Raw genomic sequence first — 23,934 nt, 5'->3', positions numbered from 1 at the left:
GTTCGTCTGCTTCCAATATCACCGATTCTGAGGTAGATGCAATTGGTACTTCGGTTTCATCACCAGGTGTACCGGATCGTGGTGTGGATTTGACGTTTTCCAGTGACTCTAGAATCTGGTCAGCATGGCGTCTTACAATGCTCTCTCCAACGTCCACGGTATACATTAGAGGTCCTTGCCGTGTGCAGATCGTTCCTGGCTGCCATTTCTCTGTGCGGTAGTCCCGGGCCAAAACTGGTTGACCTATCTTAAAACTCCTAGTCGGCCTTTCATTCATATTCTGAAACTGCCTGTTCTCCACATCTCTTCTGATGTTTGGCTTAACCAAATCCAAGCGGCATCGTAGTCTTCGATTGAAGAACATCATGGCTGGAGTTTGGTTGGTAACCGCATGTGTCGCATTCCGGTAGGCAAACAAGAAGTTATCCACCTTGTGTTGTAGGGGTATGTCTTCATTACACATTGCCTTGATAGCCTCCTTGAATGTTTGAACGAACCTCTCAGCCAATCCATTGGTGACTGGATGATATGGGGCGGATGTGTAATGCTTAACACCATTGTTCTTTAAGAACCTCCGGAACTCTTCAGACACAAACTGTGGTCCTTTGTCAGAGCAAATCTGTTCAGGCAGCCCATTTATGGCGAATATGGTTCGTAAGACTGTGATAGTTTTTTCTGTGGTGGTTGAGGACATTTTTATTACCTCTGGCCACTTTGAATGTGCATCCACTGCAATTAAAAACATTGAGTCCATAAATGGACCAGCAAAATCAATGTGTACCCTTTGCCATGGAGATGAGGGCCACTCCCATGGATGTAGAGGGGCTTGTGGTGGGGTGTTTTGGACCTTCTGGCATCCTGTACAGCTCTTGGTCATCTCTTCGATTTCTCTATCGATTCCCGGCCACCACACAAACGCTCTGGCTAAGTTCTTCATTTTTACCCCTCCCAGATGACCCTCATGAAGCTCATTGAGCACTCTGTCCTTCAATTTGGGTGGAATTACTACTCTGGATCCACACATCAAGGTTCCTCGGCACACTGACAGCTGTTCTCTTCTCGGCGAGAATGCTGGCAACAGTGGTTCGCCATGTGCTGGCCATCCCTTCACCATTAAATCATAAACCCTGGAGAGTGTCGGGTCATTTCGTGTTTCCTTTTCTATGTTTGCATTCGTCACAGGTAGACATTCGACTATGGTCGAGTGGAATATCTCCACAGGATCCACTGCAGGTGCTTCTTCCACCGTCGGCAACGGTAGGCGCGACAATCCATCAGCATTCCCATGCTGTTTAGTTCCTTTGTACTCGATGTCATATTGGTGTGCCCCTAGGAAAAGGGACCACCTCTGTAGCCGTTGTGCTGTCATTATCGGGACGCCCTTCTGAGGGTTGAAAATGGAGACAAGAGGTTGATGATCAGTTAGTAGAGTAAATTTCTGACCGTGCAGGTAGTGATTGAACTTCTTCACCCCCCACACCAGGCTGAGGGCCTCTCTGTCAATCTGGGCGTAGTTACGCTCGGCTGAAGTTAACGAGCGTGACGCAAAAGCTATCGGCCTCTCTGAACCATCAAGGAATTTATGTGACAGTACCGCTCCAATGCCGTAGGGAGACGCATCACACGCCAGTCATATCGGTAGTGATGGGTTGTAGTGAGCCAATACTTCTCTTGAAGTGGTTGGATCGGGTGGATGCGGGGAGGATGTTCCCGATGATGGGTGAAACTAGAACTAGGGGGCATAGTCTTAGAATAAGGGGCTGCTCTTTCAAAACTGAGATGAGGAGGAACTACTTCACTCAGAGGGTGGTAGGTCCATGGAATATGCTGCCCCAAAAAGCTGTAGAAGCTACATAAATTTAAAACAGAAATAGACAGTTTCCTCGAAGTAAAGGGAATTAAGGGTTACGGGGAGCGGACAGGAATTTGGACATGAGACTAGGTTCGGATCGGTCACGGCCCTGTGGGTAGCGGAGCGGGCCCAGGGGCCGTGTAGCCTGATCCTGCTCCTATTTCGTGTGTCTAATTCTGTTAGATTCAGGAGATGGTTCTATGATAGTGGATTGGCGGTTAGGATCAGATCAGCCATGATCTTATTGAATGGCGGAGCAGGCTCGAGGGGCCGATTGGCCTACTCCTGCTCCTATTTCTTATGTTCTTATGTTCTTATGATTAGGTCTTTACTCTTCTGAAAGGCCCACTTACATTCATCGCTCCATTTCCATGCTACTCCAGTTTGTAGTAGGGCGTTCAGTGGGTGCAGAATTGTGGACAAATTCGGCAAAAACTTATGGTAGTAATTCACCAATCCGAGGAATGACCTCAGTTGCAACACATTTTCAGGCGCTGGAGTCTTAACTACCGCTTCAATTTTGTCAGGGGACTTATGTAACCCCTCTTCATCAATCACGTGGCCATAATACGATAGCTGTTTCTTAAAAAACTCGCACTTGGGGCGATTGGCTCGTAGCCCATGTTCACGTAGTCTAGTGAGCACCTGCTCTAGGTTGGCAAGGTGTTCACTGTCATTTTCACCTGTCACTAGGATGTCGTCCAAGTAACACTGCGTCCCCGGAATCCCTTGCAGGACTTGTTCCATCGCTCTTTGCCATATCACCGGAGCTGATGCTACTCCGAATACCAGTCGATTATACTGGTAAAGACCTTTGTGAATGTTTATCGTGAGATACTTCCTAGAGGATTCTTCAACCTCCATCTGCAAATATGCTTGTGCTAGGTCAATTTTTGTAAAACGCTTCCCTCCAGATAGTGAGGTGAAAATATCTTCTATCCTCGGGAGGGGACACTGTACTGTGTGAAGGACTGGGTTCACCGTCACCTTGAAGTCCCCACAGATGCGAACCTTCCTTGGCTCCTCAGACTTATTGTTTAACATTTTTTTCATGACAGGAACGATGGGTGTCGCCCACTCGCTCCAGTCTACCTTAGATAACACGCCTGCATTCTTCAGATTCTCCAGTTCTGCCTCGACGGCTGGGCGAATTGCATACGGTACCGGTCTTGCTTTGAAAAACTTGGGAATTGCATTCTCTTCTATTTTTATCGAGGCGGTTACGCCTTTAAGAGTTCCCAGTTCTTGTTGAAATACCTCTTTAGCGTTAGCTGAGATTTTTGACAATCGTCCAGGTGTGACGTCGTCATCCTTTTTACCAGCCACAGTCAGTGCCTGAATGGAGTGCCAGTCTAAACTTATCTTTCTGATCCATTCACGTCCCAATAACGGTGGTCCACCATCTTGCAGTATGTACAGATACAATTTCTGTATTTCCTTGCCGTTGTATTCGACAGGCACCCTTATTTTCCCTCTGGGGTATACTTTCTGCCCCGTATACGTCTTCAAAACAGTGGATGTCTCTTTCAAGGGTATGTGTGAGAATAGCTGCTCGTAGTCTCGTCGATTCATGATGGTCACGGCTGATCCTGTATCCAATTCCATTTTGACTTGGGACCCTACTATCGTGAGGGTGACCCAAATGGTTCGGTGATCCTCTTTTGCGATTACATTGTGAAGTTTGAGACAGCTTAGTCTCTTGTTCCCGGATTCACTATCGCTCTTCTGGTCTTCGGAACTACTGTCCGTCATCTTTTGTACTTTCCTGTACTGTTCCTTAGTAGCCTTTTTGTTGTCGTTAGTCTTCTTCCCAGACCTGCAAACTCGTGCAATGTGTCCCATCTTTCCGCATTACCTGCATATTTTGTCCTTGGACCAGCAGTCCTTCTGGTCATGGGTTGTTCTGCCACAGCGATAACATTTTTCAAATCCCCGTGTCATTTCATGGGTGCCGTATTCCTGCAGCTTTTGCTGTATTTCCGCAGCTCCCCTTGCTGCTGCTTCATATGATAGTGCCACGCTGAAAGCCTTATCTAGCGTCAGCTCTTTCTCTGAGAGTAATCTCTTCTGGGTTCCTTCACTCAGGAGTCCACAGACAAATTTGTCCCGTAGGGTATCTGCCAGTCCTGCTCCGAACTGGCAGTGCTTTGATAGCTTGCGTAGTTCCGTAAGGTAATCAGCATTGCTCTCATCTTTATGCTGATTTCTCTTGTGGAATTTAAATCTTTCTGCTATCAGCAGCGGTGTAGGATTTAGGTGTTCCTGTAGGATATCAACAATTTCGTTAAAACTCTTCGCCATCGGTTTGGCTGGAGTGATCAGGTTCCGCAATAGGCCGTACGTTCTTGCGCCCATTAAGTTTAGTAGTACCGATGCCTTTTTCTCATCGACTACTTCGTTTGCCTTGCAACATACTTCGACTCTTTCCACATACGTGGTCCAGTTTTCTATTGCATTATCGAAGGCAGTGATATTGCCAGTCTTCGGCATCTTGGAAATCTAAGATGGCGCCTCCCGCGCTTTGCCTTCTTCCCCGATTGAACAAAATGGCGCCTCCCGCGCTTTGCCTTCTTCCCCGCTGGATTAAGATGGCGCCTCCCGCGCTTTCTGTCTTCTCCGCTGCTGCTAGCGCTGTTGCTGGCGTTTTTATGCCTTGATGGCGATGCCCTATGGTCTTTGCGCACTTCCCCCCCGCGCTGCTGCTAACGCCGCTCTCCGCGGTCCCCGTGGCAAACTGCAGCTCCTTGCAGCTTCCTGCGCTTCTAATTTCTTTTATTTTCCCGTCGTCAGAGCAAACCCTACGGGACACTTTCCTCCCTTTTCTCGGGTCTTTACGCTGCCCGGCTTCGTAGCACCGGCCGCGCCCTTTGTGCTCCACCCTCTTTCTCTCTCTCCTCTTCCCGACAACGCTGCTCGGCCCCGTTGAAAAGCCACCCGATCGAGCTCTAGCCCGCCGCAGCCCAGGAAGGATCAGTGTACTACCTGCCACCAGCCCGATTAGCTGGAACACCATAGACAGGATAACCAAGCCCCGCTCTCGACAGCCTCTCCTGCAAATCTTCAACTCCGATGAATCAGAGGCGGTTTCCCCCGGTCGACGCCCGTTTCTTCTGTTTGTTTTTTTTTTCCTTCTGGCCTCGACCTCTAACAACTTCGCTTCAGGGATGGATCCCCATGAGGTGGTGCAGAACTGTAGGTAAGTTCAGATCTGCTCGTCGCCAGTATTACGTCCGTGTGTAATTGAGACACGGACTGCAGGAGTTGGTTACAACAGGTGTTTACTGAGTGGAGACAAAACTGGAACTACTGTGCAAAGTTACTACACAGGCTTATATACAGGGGTGGTCACTACTGGTACTGCAGTATACAGGGGCTGCAGAATATAGTTCCTTCTGCAAAGTACATACACTACACATACGAATTAGGAGCAGGAGTAGGCCACTCGGCCCTTTGAGCCTGCTCCGCCATGCAATAAGATCATGGCTGATCCGATTACTCCACATTCCCGCCTACCCCTGATAACTTTTCACCCCCTTGCTTACCAAGAATCTATCTACTTCTGCCTTAAAAATATTCAAAGACTCTGCTTCCACCGCCCTCTGAGGAAGAGAGTTCCAAAGACTCACGACCCTGTGTGAGAAAAAATTTCTCCTCATCTCTGTCTTAAATGGGCGACCCCTTATTTTTAAACAGTGACCCCTAGTTCTAGATTCTCCCACAAGAAGAAACATCCTCTCCACATCCACCCTGTCCAGACCCCTCAAGATCTTATATGTTTCAATCAAGTCACCTCTTATTTTTCTAAACTCCAGTGAATACAAGCCTAGCCCGTCCAACCTTTCCTCATAAGACAACCCGCCCATTCCAAGTATTAGTCTAGTAAACCTTCCCTGAACTGCTTCCAACGCATTTACATCCTTCCTTAAATAAGGAGACCTATACTGTACACAGTACTCCAGATGTGGTCTCACCAATGCCCTGTATAACTGAAGCATAACCTCCCTACTTTTGTATTCAATTCCCCTCGCAATAAACTACAACATTCTATTAGCTTTCCTAATTACTTGCTGTACCTGCATAGTAACCTTTTGTGATTCATGCACTAGGACACCCAGATCCCTCTGCATCTCAGAGCTCTGCAATCTCTCACCATTTAGATAATATGCTTCTTTGTTATTCTTCCTGACAAAATGGACAACTTCACATTTTCTCACATTATACTCCATTGGCCAGATCTTTGCCCACTCACTTAACTTATCTATATCCCTTTGTAGCCTCCTTATGTCCTCTTCACAATTTACTTTCCTACCTATCTTTGCAAATTTAGCAACCATACCTTTGGTCCCTTCATCCAAGTCATTTATATAATAGATTGTGGGTTGAGGGAGAAGTGTTATGAAGATACCGTCATCTTCTATACTTTCAGCCCCGCCATTGGCCACAGCCTCATCAATGGTTGTTCCAATAATGGCGAGCACCGTCTCCTCCATGGGGTAAGGACATGCAGCCATGCCTGTACCCTAACGCTTACCTCCTGCTGCCTCCTGTTGTGCATCACCTTGTCCTGCAAGAGAGAGGGAAGTGTGTCAGTGAGTGCGGTACAATCTGTTTGGGTGTCATGGTTGAATAGCTGGCACTGTGTACAAGGTCTGAGGCTTGCAGCAGTGCTAAGTGTATGAGGGTGAGATATAACTATGAATTTTAGGTATCAGTCCTGATTGATAGAGATTGTTGGTAGGTGAGTAATGGGGGTGTGGTGCATTGAGCAGTTGCTGAGGCTAGTGCTACAGTTGGTTGGATATGGCCTTTGAAGATACTTTCAGTGACCTTGACCACTCGTGTGAGGTTATTGAACTTCTTGCGCCACTGCATCCAGATTCCCGGTGCTTGACTCCTGACATTGACTGCCACGGCTATCGTGTCCCACTGCCTTCTGAGAGTTTGTCTGTGGGGTCCCCTGGCACATCTCTTCTCCTCTCTACCTCCTCCAGCAAGGCCTCCAGTGCAGTGTCGGAAAATCTTGGAGCCTGCACTCTGCCATGTTATGCCATTATTCAGTCTTTTCCCACATCACAGTGAGTTTCACAATTTCCACCACCTGCTCCAGCCACAATGCACCTCCCCTTTCAGAGGTGCAGGCTGGGTTTAAGTAGCGCAGGCTAGCTTCACAATTGTTGAGGCGTGCAGCCACTCAACAGTGTGGTTAGCGCTTGCTACACGCTGTAATCATGTAAATTAGCATGCAGCATGAAGTTGGCATGCTGCCTGCATCAGAAGCAACATGCGGGTTATTCCAGCATTGTGATCTCCCCCCCCCACCACCGTTTTTTGGTCCTGTCCAATTTAGCCCCCATACCCTCTGACCTGGTATTCACTGATCATTTAGGGAACTCTATTTGTGGCCAGGCTTACTTAATTCCCTTACTAAAGGTGGTTTTATCTTTTCAGATTGGTGAGTGGAACCTACAGGGGTTACCAAGTGATGACCTGTCAGTTCAGAATGGCATCATCGTTACCAAAGCAACCAGGTATCCACTTCTCATCGACCCTCAGACACAGGGTAAAACCTGGATCAAGAGAAAGGAGAAACATAATGAATTACAGGTAGGAATGCACAGATATTTTCAATGTGTGTTCAGCATGTGAAGGAGCACACTGACCCCAAAACATGAAATTAATGAAACAAATTAATGTAAGATACAAATTATTTTCTCCCCTTCCCTCCTGAAGGTTTTGACTCTACAGGCACCTCACCCAAATGGTTGTTACTCACAAGTAAGAGATGACAAGCAGACTATTCAACCAAGCCCTATTCTGTCCTCACTCAGCAGCTACGCATACACAATTCTAGCGGGGTTTGCTAGATGGTGATAAAGACCGGGACTGTGAAATTCAGTTCCTTAGAACCGGCCGTTAAGGCCGGTTTCGTCAAAAAATGGCCGCCTTGCTTCCGCACACTTCCAGCACAGCCCGCAGCGGCCGCCATTTTGAGCAGTTTGGGAGCGTGGCCGTTGCCTGCGCTTGCTATAAAAATGGTAATGAGGCAGATTGTGACGTCAATCAGCGTGCAACGCTGATTTGCCACACGAGTTGCTATTTTGTACACCACCACTCGAACGTACGCCCTCTCCAAAGCGCACACAGCTGAATGTATGTTCAGCTGCACGATGGACCCCCCACCAGTGCTACTTAAAGGGACACGCGCAACTTTCATGTAAGTTTTTATTTTTGCTTTTGCACTGTTTCCTGTACAGTTTATTTGAGCGGTGGCTTGGTGTAAGACATTTAAAAAGTTGTTCAAGTGTGCAGGGAGTTCTGCTGGACGTTTGCAAGGGTTTGGCTCTTAAAGGAAGGCCTCTGAGAACACCACTTGCTCCCAGTCCTGGGGGTTCTAGTTGCTGTCCACCTTGGGCTGCAGCATGACATGGAGAAGGAGCAGAGGCAGCTAAGGGGACAAGATGCTCACAGAGGGAGGATGAGGAGGAAGAGGAGGAGGAGGAAGAGGAAGAAGCAGAAGAGGAGAAAGCAGAAGAGGACAAAGCAGAAGAGGAGGAAGCGGAAGGAAGGAGGCAACCCAGACAGCCCCTTTCTGGTTGGGATATCCGGGACCGAATCATCCACCTGCGGTACCAGTGAACACAACCCCAATTCCCCTTTCAACATTTGTCCCACACCTTACCTTCCCTCTGTCACTGACCATCACAGTGTCTTCTTGGCCACAATGCTGAAATAAAAGCCACCACAAAGCAAGCTTTCCAATCCAACTTTATCAATATATATAATCCAAGATTAGATCAAAAAAATCACCCTTATGCATTCCCTTAGTGACTGTCTTGCATGTGCCTTTGCCTATCCTAATGTTCCTACGCAGTGCTACCACAGTGGCTGCAGCATGGCTGGTGGAAGGCTGCTGAATTTCAGTGTGGGAAACTGCAGATGGCCTTGCAGGACAACCTCAAGTAGCTGGTGGCTGGGAGTGTGAAATCGAGTGACAGTGTTTCTTCTTCTTCACTCTCCTCTCCCTCTTACTGTTCAACCACTGGCTGGGCAGACTGGATTTCTTGGGTGTCTGAAATGAGGAAGGCACAGGGATAGGGTTGTGGTGAGGAGAGGTGGGGGAAAGCAAGAGGTGCATGCTTACACCACCTGCAGTTTGTAAATTAGAATAGATTGTGGGATGAGGGGGAAGTGGGATGTGAGAAGGAGGATATCATATGACCATACCGGCATCGTGTATTCTTTCAGCCCCTCTGCTGGTAGCTCAGCCATGCCCCTGCCAAGAATGGCCAGTACCGTCCCCTCCAAGGTCAAGCTAGGAATGTAAGGTTTGCCTTGTGTTTGATAGAGATTGTTGGTAGGTGAGTGATAAGGGTGTCATGCATTGAGCAGTGTGTGAGGCTAGTGGTGCCATTAGTAGGAGACTACTTTTGAAGATGCATTCACTGACCTTGATCACTTGTCTGAGGTCATGAACCTTCTTTGGGCACTGGAGCCATGTCCTGGGGACGACACTGCTGGCTGTGACTGCCTTGGTGATCTGGTCCCACATCCTTCTTTCTGGAGGCTTCCTGGCCCCCTGTGGGAAGATCACACATCGCGATCACCGTGCCCGTTTTCACCCCTTGAGAATTCTGGCAAATTTTCCCTTCCTAACGCAGAGTGCTGAGCCCAATTATAGTAGCCCTATTATGCTCTGGATGGATCAGTTAAGTGAGCGCAAAGCTGGGATTGAACCTCGGGTGGTTATGGTCTGTATGGCTCAGCTTTGCGAGTACCAATGCAAGGCCAATATATTCCACTGAGTATTAAAACTAGTGACCATAGACTAATGCATTAAGAAATTATGGAAAAGTAGATAAATGTGTTTCCAAGTATTGAAGATGAAAATTAATAATAATTCAGAAAAAAGTATTTTTAGTTAAACCCTAATTAATAACATGACTTGGTAAAATGATGCTTGTTTCCAGTTGAAGAGATAAGAACAAGCAGAAGACAATTAGCTCATGCACTGAGTTGGAATTAATGGGTGAGCAACAGAAGGTCATTTCGAGTTCAATCCGTGGACATTCAGAAAATGGATCAAGTTTGCATTTTAGGCTACCTATGCAACAACAATGACTACACTTCCAAAAGTAATTAATTGTATGTGAAGCACTTTGTGAAATCTCTGAAAGATTTGATAAGATGATCTTCAGCTGCCAGCTGAATACTTCTCATCTGAAAAACAGGCAGCTATCAATGGAAAATCCAGGGGGGCAACTTGGCTGCCCCAATGACACCTATGTCCGCCTAATGCAATTTTCAGGTGGGCCTGTAAATGGGCGAGCAGCCCGTCCACCTTAAACAGACGCAAGGCTGCTTAAATATACTTCAGTCCTCTAGTTTCATAACAACAGTCCGTAGAGACGTAACAGCATTGCAGTTAATGTGTAGGGTGAATGGAGTTTGAGTTCTAAATACTCATTCCTTTTGTTCCAAAGGTAACATCACTTAATCATAAGTATTTCCGGAATCACCTGGAGGACTCTTTGTCACTTGGACGTCCTCTGCTATTGGAAAACGTGCAGGAAGAGTTGGATCCTGCACTGGATAATGTGTTGGAGAAAAACTTCATCAAATCTGGGACCACCTTCAAGGTGAATTAATTTTGTAGAGATATGTCACTACCTTCAGAAACTCTAACTCCTACTTAACAGTTGTAACTGAACTAAAGTTCAACCACCAAGGCCATAAGACATTCAATTATTGTATCCCCAAACCTACAAACATGAAATATGCCTCTGAATGTAATCTGGGCTGATTTTATTTATTGTGAAGCTTAGGTGAAGTGCAAAGACCCATAGTGCAGGACAGCACCAAGGTTCAAAAGGGTGGAAGAGAAGGTAAATTAGGAAATAGGGATTAGATGATGCCAAGCTTCAGTTTAAAATTCTAAAACATACGAACATACGAGAAATGGCAGACAAAATGAAAAAGGGGAACAGATAGATGTTTCTGTGGCCACAGACGTGACTCCAGGATGGTATGTTGCCTTCCTGGTACCAGGGTCAAGGGTGTCACTGAGCGGCTGCAGGACATTCTGAAGGGGGAGGGTGATTAGCCAGAGGTTGTGGTCCATATCGGTACCAACGACATAGGTAGAAAGAGGGACGAGGTCCTGCAAGCAGAATATAGGGAGCTAGGAAATAAATTAAAAAGCAGGACCTCAAAGGTAGTAATCTCAGGATTACTCCCAGTGCCACATGCTAGCGAGAGCAGAAATAGGAGAATAGACCAGATGAATGCGTGGCTGGAGAGATGGTGTAGGAGGGAGGGATTTAAATTCCTGAGGCATTGGGACCGATGCTGTGGAAGGTGGGACCTGTACAAGCTGGATGGGTTACACCTCGGCAGAACCGGAACCAATATTCTAGCAGTGGGGTTTGCTAGTGCTGTTGGGAAGGATTTAAACTAGTTTGTCAGGTGGCTGGGAACCTAAGTGTGGGCCCAGAACAGAGAGAAACAAAGCTGGAAGTGCAAGTTAGAAAAGTAGTCAGCAGAACTAGGAGGGAGCAGAAACAAAGGCCAACAGTAAAGAAGGTCAAAGTGCAGAAAAATATTAAACAGGCAAAGTTGAAGGCACTTTATCTAAATGCATGTAGCATTCGCAACAAGGTGGATGAATTAATGGCACTAATTGAAGTAAATGGGTATGATGTAATTGCCATTACAGAGACATGGTTGCAGGGTAACCAAAGTTGGGAACTGAATGCTCCAGGGTACTCAACATTTAGGAAGGACAGACAAAAAGGAAAAGGAGGTGGCGTAGCGCTGTTAATAAGGGATGAGATCAGTACGGTAGAGATAAAAGATCTTGGCTTGGCAGATCGTGATGTAGAACTGGAATCAGTTTGGGTGGAGGTAAGAAACAGCAAAGGGTGGGAAACATTGGTGGGAGTTGTGTATAGGCCACCAAACAGTAGTGGTAATGTAGGGCACAGTATCAATCAAGAGACTAGAAGTGCATGTAACAAGGGCAATACGGTAATCATGGGGGACTTTAATCTACATATTGACTGGGCATTTCAAATTACCACTAATGGTGTGGAGGACGAATTCTTGGAATGCATATGAGATGGTTCCCTGAATCAGTATGTGGAGGAACCAACCAGGGAACAGGCTATTCTGGATTTGGTACTGTGTAATGAGAAAGGGCTAATCAATAACCTTGTGGTAAAGGGGCCTTTAGGGACAAGTGACCATAATATGATTGAATTTTATATTAAGTTTGAGAGTGATGTAGTCCAATCTGAAATTAAGGTCTTCAATCTAAACAGAGGAAACTACAAGGGTATGAGGGACAAGTTGGCCATGGTAGATTGGGAGACTACACTAAAAGGTATGAAGGTGGACATACAATGGCTAACATTCAAGGAAATAATGCATAATTTGCAACAAACATATATTCCTCTAGGGCATAAAAACCCAAAAGGAAAAGTGATCCAACCATGGCTAACAAAAGAAACTAAAGCTCGTATTAAGTCAAAGGAGGGAGCTTATAAAGTTGCCACAAAAAGCGGTCAGCCTGAGGATTGGGATCTGTTTAGAAATCAGCAAAGGGGGACCAAGAAATTGATAAAGAAAGGGAAAATGGAATATGAGCACAAACTAGCGAAAAATATAAAAACGGATTGTAATAGCTTCTATAGGTATGTGAAAAGGAAAAGACTGGCGAAGGTAAATGTGGGTCCTTTAAAGTCAGAGATGGGAGAATTTATAATGGGGAATGAGGAAATGGCGGAGAAATTAAATAAATACTTTGTTTCTGTCTTCACGGAGGAAGACACAAAAAACCTCCCAGAAATACGAGGAAACCAAGGATGTGGTGAGAATGAGGAACTTAAAGAAATTATTATTAGTAAAGAAACAGTACTAACAAAATTAACGGGACTAAAAGTCGTTAAATCTCAAGGACCAGATGACCTACATCCTAGGGTTTTGAAAGAGGTGGCCATTGGAATAGTTGACGCATTGGTTGTCATCTTCCAAAATTCTATAGATTCTGGAACGGTTCCTGCAGATTGGAGGATAGCAAATGTAACCCTGCTATTTAAAAAGAAGGGAGAGAGAAAACAGGGAGCTACAGACCTGTTAGCCTCACAGCAGTGGTTGGGAAAATGCTGGAATCTATTATAAAGGATGCAATAACTGGGCACTTAGAAACTAATAGTAAGATTTGGCAGAGTCAACATGGATTTATGAAAGGGAAGTCCTGTTTGAAAAACCTATTGCAGTTCTTTGAGGATGTAACTAGTGGAGTAGACAAAGGGGAACTAGTAGATGTGGTGTATTTGGATTTTGAGAAGGGCTTCGATAAGGTCCCACACAAGAGGTTGATGAACAAAATTAGGGCACATGGAATTGGGGGTAATATACTAGCATGGATTTAGAATTGGTTAACAGACAGAAAACAAAGAATAGGGATAAACGGGTCTTTTTCAGGATGGCAGGTTGTGACTAGTGGGGTACCACAAGGATCGGTGCTTGGGACCCAGCTATTCACAATCTATATCAATGATTTGGATGAGGGGGTTAAATGTAACATTTCCAAATTTGCTGATGACACAAAGCTCGGTGGCAGTGTCAGTTGCGAAGAGGAGGTGAAGAGGCTTCAAGGGGATCTCGACAGGCTCAGTGAGTGGGCGAGAACATGGCAGATGGATTATAATGTGGATAAATGTGAAGTTATCCACTTTGGTAGTAAAAACAGAAAGGCAGAGTATTTCCTAAATGGTGAAAGATTGGGGAATGCAGATGCTCAAAGGGACCTGGGTGTCCTTGTACATGAGCCACTGAAAGTGAATGTGCAGGTGCAGCAAGCCATTAGGAAGGCAAATAGTATGCTGGCCTTCATTACAAGAGGATTTGAGTACAGGAGTAAAGAAGTCTTACTCCAATTATATAGGGCCTTGGTGAGACCACACCTGGAGTACTGTGTACAATTTTGCACTCCTTACCTAAGGAAAGATATACTTGCATAGAGGGAGTGCAACGAAGGTTCACGAGATTGATTCCTGAGATGGCGGGACTGTTGTATGAGACGAGATTGTGTAAACTAGGCCTGCATTCTCTTGAATTCAGAAGAATGAGAGGGGATCTCATTGAAGCATACAAAATTATTACAGGGCTTGATAGGGTGGATGCTGGGAGAATTTTTCCCTTGGCTGGGGAGTCTAGAACCAGGGGCCACAGCCTCAGGATAAAGGGTAGGCCAATCAGGACTGAGATGAGAAGAAATTTCTTCACACAGAGGGTGGTGAATCTTTGGAATTCTCTACCCCAGAGGGCTGTGGAGGCTCAGTCATCGGGTATATTCAAAACAAAAGTTGATAGATTTCTGACTAATAAGGGCATCAACGTAATGGCGATAAGGCCGGTGAATGGAATTGAGGCAGAAGATCAGCCATGATCTCACTGAATGGCGGAGCAGGCTCGAAGGGCCGAATAGCCTACTCCTGCTCCTATTTCTTATGTTCTTATGTTATTAGTACTCCTTGTTTTCACTCCTAAATGATCCAGCTCTAATTTTAAGATTGTGTTCCCTTGTTTTGGAATGCTTCACCGGAGAAAATAGTTTCTCTCTTTCTACCCTATCTGTTGTGTTGGTACCTTTTTACCTAGACACAATTAGAACTCAGAACTCAGAGATTCAAACATGAAGTGCTTTATTCGAAGGGAAAGGGAAGTTCTGGAGAGTTCCGAACAAAGAGAGCTAAACTTAACCAAGAGAACACCCAACCATTTATCTGCTGTGACAGCGCCACCACAGGTGGGAGGAGAACACACAATACATAACACTATTGAAACCCTTTATCATGTTAAACAACCTAATTAGATCACGCCTCAACCTTCTAAACTCAATGGAATACAAGCCAAGATTATGCAACCTGACCGCATAATTTAACCCTTTAAGCCGTGGTATCATTCCGATGAATCCCCTCCAAGAAAAAGGCAGATTTTACAACAACAATAGAAGTCGGTAACAAATCCTGAGCTGGTGGCATCCCTCCTACTGTTACTACGTGCAGCAGTCAGTTACATTAGCTCGGATTCTCTTTGGGATGAATGTATAAAAGGATATGAATGAAAGAACACGTCTCGCTGAAGCTGGAAGTATAGAGGACACCCGACTGCCTCTTAGGATTTCATGGTAAGACTTGTGAGACTATGAAGAACAGATAATTATAAGTGCCATAAATGTTTTCGTACACTGTATTAGTGTACGGTCAGGCGAGTTCTTGTACCCTTTGTGAGGTTATTGAACTTTTTCCTGCACTGTTTCCGTGTGAATGGCATTATGAAAGGGGCTTTCACATCGGAGGCTATCTCCTCCCATTTATCCCGGGTTGTTTTTTGCACTGTCGATGAGGAACCCTTTTTGTGCCTTATTTCTAGGCTGTTCTGTTGCCTACTCAACTGCATGGAGACATTTTTGGTACAAAATATTGCTTATTTCTTCAGTTTGATCTTTCTGAATGCTTGCCCCTTTTTCTATCCTGCAGCATGATGTGATTTCCTCCCATTAACGGACAAGTGCCCATTCAGAGATGTTTCCCATTCCAAGAGCTTGCCTATCATATTATAATTAGGCTAACCCTAGTAATTCACAGAGTGTCTGTACACAAAGCGTCAGATGGACAGAATTTACATAACACCCAGCACAGTGAGGAGGAAGAGAGTGTAGGATGGTGCATTTGGAGTTTGGAAGGCATAAGAAAGAGAGATAATGACCATAACAGTACTTTTAATATATAAATGTAGTATTGTAGAGAGTGAGGCAGGCGAGTAGAGATGTGAGAATATGTAGAGATGTTGCCCATCAGACAACACATTTTTCTTGTGCTCATGTCAGGACAGACTTAAAGATGCTAGAAGCGTCTCCCAAAATATGAACGCAGTATTCAGACAAACATACAAAATTGATGGGCAGGAGAAGACCAGCTGGTTCATCAATTCTATTCCACACCATGATGGCCGGAGCATCATGACTAAACATTACCTCCCTTCCCCATGTAATATCCTGGGAGAGTCAAAAAAAACAGAGAAAAAATCGGAGCCAATAAAAGAAAAATACTCTGGAAAATTCCTTGCTGACCCCCCTCAGCCAATAAAATCAGTCCAGGAGATCACATGGACCAAGTCTTATCTACAGGGAATGGTAGCATAGTGGTACTGTTACTGGACCAGTAATCCAGAACCCTCGACTAATAATCCAGAGAAGTAAATTCAAATCCCACCACAGCAGCTGGGGAATTTAAATTCAGTTAATTAAATAAATCTGGAATTAAAAAAGCTAGTATGGTGACCATGAAACTATCGGATTGTCGTAAAAACCCATCTGGTTCATTAATGTCCTTTAGGGAAGGAAATCTGCCGTCCTTACCCGGTCTGACGTCTGTGTGACTCCAGACCTCTGAAATGGCCTAACAAGCCATTCAGTTGTAACAAACCGCTACGAGAAACAATAATAATAAGAATAAAACCGGACATAGCACCCAGCAACAACCTCGGCACTGGCTTCAGATACGACAACAGCACACCCAGCCCAGTCGACCCTACAAAGTCTTCCTCATCAACATCTGGGGATTTGTGTCAAAACTGGGAGAGCTGTCATACAGACAGCTTGACATGAGTCATACTCACAGAATCATACATTTCAGCCAATGTCCCAGATTCCTCCATCACCATCCCTGGGTATGTCCTGTCCCATCGGCAGGACAGACCCACCAGAGGTGGTGGCACAGTGGTATACAGTCGGGAGGGAGTATCCCTGGGAGTCCTCAACATTGACTCTGGACCCCACGAAGTCTCATAGCTTCAGGGCAAGGAAAACTCCTGCTGATTACCAGCTACCGCCCTCCCTCAGCTGATGAATCAGTAATCCATGTCAAACACCACTTGGAAAAAGCACTGAGGATAGCAAGGGTACAGAATTGTACTCTGGGTGGGGAGACTTCAATGTCCATCACCAAGAGTGGTTCGGTAGCACCACTACTGACTGAGCTGGCCAAGTCCTGAAGGACATAGCTGCCAGTCTGGGCCTATGACAGGTGGTGAGAGAACCAACATGAGGAAAAAACCTACTTGACCTCGTCCTCACCAATCTACCTGTCGCAGATGCATCTGTCCATGACAGCATTGACAGTAGTGACCACTGCACAGTCCTTGTGGAGATGAAGATTCGTCTTCATACTGAGGACACCCTCCATCATGTTGTGTGGCGCTACCACCATGCTAAATGGGATAGATTCAGAACCAGATCTAGCAGTGCAAAACTGGGCATGAATGAGGCACTGTGGGCCATCATCAGCAGCAGAATTGTATTCCACCACAATCTGTAACCTCATGGCCCGGTGTATCCCTCACTCTAACATTACCATCAAGCCAGGGGACCAACCCTGGTTCAATGAGGAGTGCAGAAGAACATGCCAGGAGTGGCACTATGCGTACCTAGAAATGAGATGCCAACCTGGGGAAGCTACAACACAGGACTACACGCATACTAAACAGCGAAAGCAGCATGCTATAGACAGGGCTAAGTGATCCCACAATCAACGGATCAGATCAATGCTCAGCAGTCCTGCCACATCCAGTTGCAAATGGTGGTGGACAATTAAACAACTAATGGGAGGAGGAGGCTCCATGAACATACCCATCCTCAATGATGGCGGAGCCCAGCACGCGAGTGCAAAAGATAAGGCTGAAGCATTTGCAACCATCTTCAGCAAGAAGTGCCAAGTGGCCGATTCATATCGGCCTCCTCCTGAAGTCCCCACCATCACAGAAGCCAGTCTTCAGCCAATTTGATTCACTCCACGTGATACCAAGAAACGGCTGAGCGCACTGGATACAGCAAAGGCTATGGGCCCTGACAACATCTCGGCTGTAGTGCTGAAGACTTGTGCTCCAGAACTAGCTGCGCCTCTAGCCAAGCTGTTCCAGTACAGCAACAACACTGGCATCTACCCAACAATGTGGAAAATAGCCCAGGTATGTCCTGTCCACAAAAAGCAGGACAAATCCAATCCGGACAATTACCGCCCCATCAGTCTACTCTCAATCTTCAGCAAAGTGACGGAAGGTGTCATCAACAGTGCTATCAAGCAGCACTTACCAATAACCTGCTCACTGATGCCCAGTTTGGGTTCCACCAGGACCATGTAGTTCCAGACCTCATTACAGCCTTGGTCCAAACATGGACAAAAGAGCTGAATTCCAGAGGTGAGGTGAGAGTGACTGCCCTTGACATCAAGTCAGCATTTGACAGAGTGTGGCATCATGGAGCCCTAGTAAAATTGATGTCAATGGGAATCAGGGGGAAAACACTCCAGTGGCTGGAGTCATGCCTAGCACAAAGGAAGATGGTTGTGGTTGTTGAAGGTCAATCATCTCAGCCCCAGGACATTGCTGCAGGAGCTCATCAGGGCGGTGTCCTAGGCCCAACCATCTTCAGCTGCTTCATCAATGACCTTCCCTCCATCACAAGGTCAAAAGTGAGGATGTTCACAGATGATTGCACAGTGTTCAGTTCCATTTGCAACTCCTCAGATAATGAAGCAGTCCATGCCCGCATGCAGCAAGACCTGGACAACATTCAAGCTTGTGCTGATAAGTGGCAAGTAACATTCGCACCACACAAATGCCAGGCAATGACTATCTCCAACAATAGAGAGTCTAACCACTGACCCTTGACATTCAACTGGATTACCATCGCCGAATCCCCCACCATCAACATCCTGGGGGGTCACCATTGAGTAGAAACTTAACTGGACCAGCCACATAAATAGTGTGGCCACAAGAGCAGGTGAGAGGCTGGGCATTCTGCGGCGAGTATCTCACCTCCTGACTCCCCAAAGCCTTTCCACCATCTACAAGGCACAACTCAGGAGTGTGATGGAATAATCTCCACTTGACTGGATGAGTGCAGTTCCAACAACACGCAAGAAGCTCGACACTATCCAGGACAAAGCAACCCGCTTGATTACACTCCACCACCGGCGCAACATGGCTGCAGAAACTTGCCACGGCTTCTTCGGCAGCACCTCCCAAACCCGCAATCTCTTCCACCTAGAAGGACAATGGCAACAGAGAATACCATCGCCTACAAGCTCCTCTCCAAGTTACACACCATCCTGACTTGGAAACATGTCGCCGTTCCTTCATCATTTCTGGGTCAAAAGCCTGGAACACTTGCCCTAACCACACGGACTGCAGCGGTTCAAGAAGGTGGCTCACCACCACCTTCTCAAGGGCAATTAGGGATGGGCAATAAATGCTGACCTTGCCAGCGACGCCCACATCCCAGGAACGAATTTAAAAAAATGAAGACACTTATCTTCTATATGTTGCGACCTCTGCCCCAGTCAAGAACCAGTCCGACTCCCTCTTGAAGGCATGCAGAGGGTCAGCACCCATTACACCAGCTGGCAATGTATTCCAGAGGTTCACTAATCTCTGGGAAAGAAGAGCTGCCTAACAGGCAGTCTAGTCTTACTCTTAAATAGTTTAAACTTCTGTCCCCTGATTCCCTCCCAATCTGTTACACTGGATTAAGCTATCCAGCCCTTGAATTATTTTATAGACCTGTATCAGGTCACCCCTAAGTCTACACTGCTCTAATGTAAATAGACCAATGCCCTTGAGCCTATTCAGATCTTGGACAGACCTCCTTTCCATCTCTAATAATGCAGGGGGCTAATCATTGACTTTGGCTGGAATTTTCTGTACCTGGGCGGGTCAGGTGCGGGCGGTCGGCTTCCATCCCACAGCAGATAACGACTTTACGATAATTGGGCCTATTAAGCATGTCCTGCACGTTACCCGATCCAATTAAATGGTGCGGGTCTGATGACGTAATCCATGATGCATTTTCAGCCGGTATATTTGAAGGAGCCATGGCCACATTGCATTTGAAGGTTCATCTAGGAGTGTGCAGGCAGCACACTGGAGGTTTTCATTGCTCCAAACAGTTGGAGAGATGGCTGCACAGAGGCAGAGGGCTGCACCCTGGTTCTCCAATGATTCCTTCCATATCCTTGTAGAGGGTGTCAGAGCACGCAGAGAGGGCCTCTTCCCTTCCAGTGGGCGGAAGAGACATCCCCAGGAGAAAAAAAGAGCCTGGCTCCAAATTGCAGAGGAGGTCAGCTGCAGAGATGTGGTCAAGAGGACCTAGGTGCAGTGCCGCAAACGTTTAAATGATTTTATTAGACTTGAAAATAAGTACAATGCCACATTCAACTTCATCCTGCTGTGCCTCTCATCACATCCCTATCACTCTGCCTTCCCAACCCTACTCCTGCACATCCTTACTCACACCAACACACCTTGTACCTCCACCCATCCCTCTCATTCTATCTACATTATCACATCCCCATCTTACTAGCCACCCCTCACACTCACCCTCATCCCTCTCGCTCGATCTACATTATCACATCCCCATCTTACTAGCCACCCCTCACACTCACCCTCATCCTCATGCATTCATAACAACTAACAACACGCAAGGAGCCCACTTGTCATTGCCACCCCAATCCATCATAGTCTCCCTCTAAAGATGTAACCCATTAATTCCTTACACTCATTCCATCACTCTCACTCAATCTTCTCTTTCTTCCCTCATTGCAAGAGAAGAGAGTGCACAATAAGAGGGAGAGGGTGAGAACTGGGCCTCCATCATTTGCTACTCTCAGAATAGCCTAGGAGCATTGCAGCATCCTGGGATGCTGAGGGAAATAAAGGAAGAAATCGCGGAGGTACTGGCCATAATCTTCCAATCCTCCTTAGAAATGAGGGTGGTGCCAGAGGACTGGTGAATTGCAAATGTTACACCCTTGTTCCAAAAAGGGTGTAAAGAAAAACCCAGCAACTACAGGCCAGTCAGTTTAACCTCGGTAGTGGGGAAGGCTTTAGAAACAATAATCAGGGACAAAATTAACAGTCACTTGGACAAGAGTGGATTAATTAAGCAACGCCAGCACGGATTTGTTAAAGGCAAATCGTGTTTAACCAACTTGATCGAGTTTTTTGGTGAGGTAACAGAGAGGGTTGGTGAGGGCAATGCGGTTGACATGGTGTACGTGGATTTCCAAAAGGTGTTTGACAAAGTGCCACATAATAGGCTTGCCAACAAAGTTGAAGCCCATGGAATAAAAGGGACAGTGGCAGCATGGATATGAAATTGGCTAAGTGACAAGAAACAGAGCGTACTGGTGAAGGATTGTTTTCGGACTGGAGGAAGGTGGTGTTCCCCAGGGGCCGGTACTAGGATCACTGCTTTTCTTGATATCTATTAATGACTTAGATGTCGGAGTACAGGGCACAATTTCAAAATTTGCAGATGACACAAAACTTGGAAGTATAGTGAACAGTGAGGAGGATAATGATAGACTTCAAGAGGACATAGACAAGTTGGTGAAATGGGCGGACACGTGGCAAATGAAATTTAACGCAGAAATATGCAAAGTGATACATTTTGGTAGAAAGAATGAGGAGAGGCAATATAAACTGAAGGGTACAATCCTAAAGGGGGTGCATGAACAGAGAGACCTAGGGGTATTATGTGCACAAATCATTGAAGGTGGCAGGGCAGGTTAAGAAAGCGGTAAAAAAGCATACGGGATCCTGGGATCCATGAATAGAAGTATAGAGTACAAAAGCATGGAAATTATGATGAACCTGTATAAAACACTGGTTCGGCCTCAACTAGAGCATTTTTGTCCAATTCTGGGCACCGCACTTTAGGAAGGATGTGAAGGCCTTAGAGAGGGTGCAGAAAAGATTTACAAGAATGATTCCAGGGATGAGGGACTTCAGTTATGTGGATAGACTAGAGAAGCTGAGGTTGTTCTCCTTCGAGCAGAGAAGATTTAGAGGAGATTTGATAGAGGTGTTCAAAATCATGAGGGATCTGGACAGAGTAGATAGAGAGAAACTGTTTCCATTGGCGGAAGGGTCGAGAACCAGAGGACACAGATTCAAGGTGATTGGCAAAGAATTAAAGGCAACATAAAAAACTTTTTTACGCAGCGAGTAGTTAGGATCTGGAATGCACTACCTGAAAGGGTAGTGGAGGCAGACTCAATCACGGCTTTCAAAAGGGAATTGGACAAGTACCTGAAGGAATTAAATTTGCAGGGCTATGGGGAAAGGGCGGGAGAGTGGGACTAGCTGAAGCGCTCTTGCAGAGAGCTGGCATGGGCTCAATGGGAGGAATGGTCTTCTTCCATGATGTAACCATTCTATGATTCTATGATACTATGCTGCGTTGGAAGTCTCGGGAGTGGCCGTGCAGCTGGAGGTGGGAGATGGAGAGAGGGACATAAGAACATAAGAACATAAGAAATAGGAGCAGGAGTAGGCCAATCGGCCCCTCGAGCCTGCTCCACCATTCAATAAGATCATGGCTGATCTGATCCTAACCTCAAATCTTCTATCACTCTGCATCCACCCGAACCCATGTGATCTCCCGGGAGAGGCGAAAAACCAGATAAAGACCCAATGGCCAATTTGGGAGAAAAAAATCTGGGAAATTCCTCTCTGACCCATCTAGGCGATCGAAATTCTTCCAGGAGATCACGCTGTCCCTATATTTTCTACAGTACTTACCTTCTGTAAAGGCGATCTCCACCCCAGCCAGGAACAGGAATAAAACCATCTCCTGAATCTAACAGAATTAGAACACAGTAGGAGCAGAACAAGGCTACACGGCCCCTGGGCCCACTCCACTACCCACAGGGCCATGACCATTCCGAACCTAGACTCATGTCCAATTTCCTGCCCGCTCCCCGTAACCCTTAATTCCCTTTACTTCTAGGAAACTATCTATTTCTGTTTTAAATTTATTTAATGATGTAGCTTCCACAGCTTTCTGGGGCAGCAAATTCCACAAACCTACCACCCTCTGAGTGAAGAAGTTTCTCCTCATCTCAGTTTTGAATGAGCAGCCCCTTATTTTAAGATTATGCCCCCTAGTTCTAGTTTCACCCATCATTGGGAACATCCTCACCGCATCCACCCGATCAAGCCCCTTCACAATCTTATATGTTTCAATAAGATCGCCTCTCATTCTTCTGAACTCCAATGAGTAGAGTCCCAATCTACTCAACCTCTCCTCATATGACCGCCCCCTCATCCCCGGGATTAACCGAGTGAACCTTCTTTGTACTGACTCGAGAGCAAGTATGTCTTTTCTTAAGTATGGACACCAAAACTGTATGCAGTATTCCAGGTGCGGCCTCACCAATACCTTGTACAACTGCAGCAATACCTCCCTGTTTTTATATTCCAACCCCCTAGCAATAAAAGCCAACATTCCATTGGCCTTCTTAATCACTTGCTGCACCTGCATACTAACTTTTTGAGTTTCGTGCACCAGGACCCCCAGATCCCTTTGTACTACAGTACTTTCCAGTTTCTTGCCATTAAGATAATAACTTGCTCTATGATTTTTCCTGCCAAAGTGCATAACCTCACACTTTCCAGTATTGTATTCCATCTGCCAAATCCCTGCCCACTTACTTAGCCTGTCTACGTCCCTTTGCAGGTTTTTTATGTCCTCCTCACTCACTACTTTCCGTCCCATCTTTGTATCATCTGCAAACTTTGATATGTTACACTCGGTCCCCTCCTCCAAATCGTTAATATAGATTGTAAAGAGTTGGGGACCCAGCACTGACCCCTGCGGAACACCACTAGTTACTGGTTGCCAATCTGAGAACGAACCATTTATCCCAACTCTCTGCTTTCTGTTAGAGAGCCAATCCTCCACCCACGCCAGAATATTACCCCCAATCCCGTGATTTTTTATCTTGAGCAATAATCTTTTGTGTGGCACCTTGTCAAATGCCTTTTGGAAGTCTAAATACACTACGTCCACTGGTTCCCCTTTATCCACCCTGTATGTTACTTCCTCAAAAAACTCAAGCAAATTTGTTAAACATGACTTCCCCTTCATGAAACCATGCTGAGTTTGTCCTATTAAATTATGTTTATCCAAATGTCCCGTTACTGTCTCCTTAATAATGGACTCTAACATTTTACCAACC

General features: G+C 46.0%; 1 protein-coding gene across 1 annotated transcript in view; it reads left to right on the top strand.

The window, feature by feature from the left end:
* LOC147113152 (dynein axonemal heavy chain 8-like) overlaps nucleotides 1-23,934 on the top strand; it is a 1,456,516-nt gene that overhangs the window by 1,101,539 nt on the left and 331,043 nt on the right. The window contains exons 46-47 of the mRNA XM_085998053.1: nucleotides 7,301-7,456; nucleotides 10,333-10,488. Coding sequence (XP_085854179.1) covers nucleotides 7,301-7,456; nucleotides 10,333-10,488 — 312 coding nt within the window. The remainder of the gene's footprint in view (nucleotides 1-7,300; nucleotides 7,457-10,332; nucleotides 10,489-23,934) is intronic.

Source organism: Somniosus microcephalus, chromosome 9 (assembly GCF_052327205.1).
Source record: "Somniosus microcephalus isolate GS21.2 chromosome 9, FLI_Smic_1.0, whole genome shotgun sequence".
Taxonomy (NCBI): Eukaryota; Metazoa; Chordata; class Chondrichthyes; order Squaliformes; family Somniosidae; genus Somniosus; species Somniosus microcephalus.
This window is presented reverse-complemented; position numbering and strand designations above follow the sequence as displayed.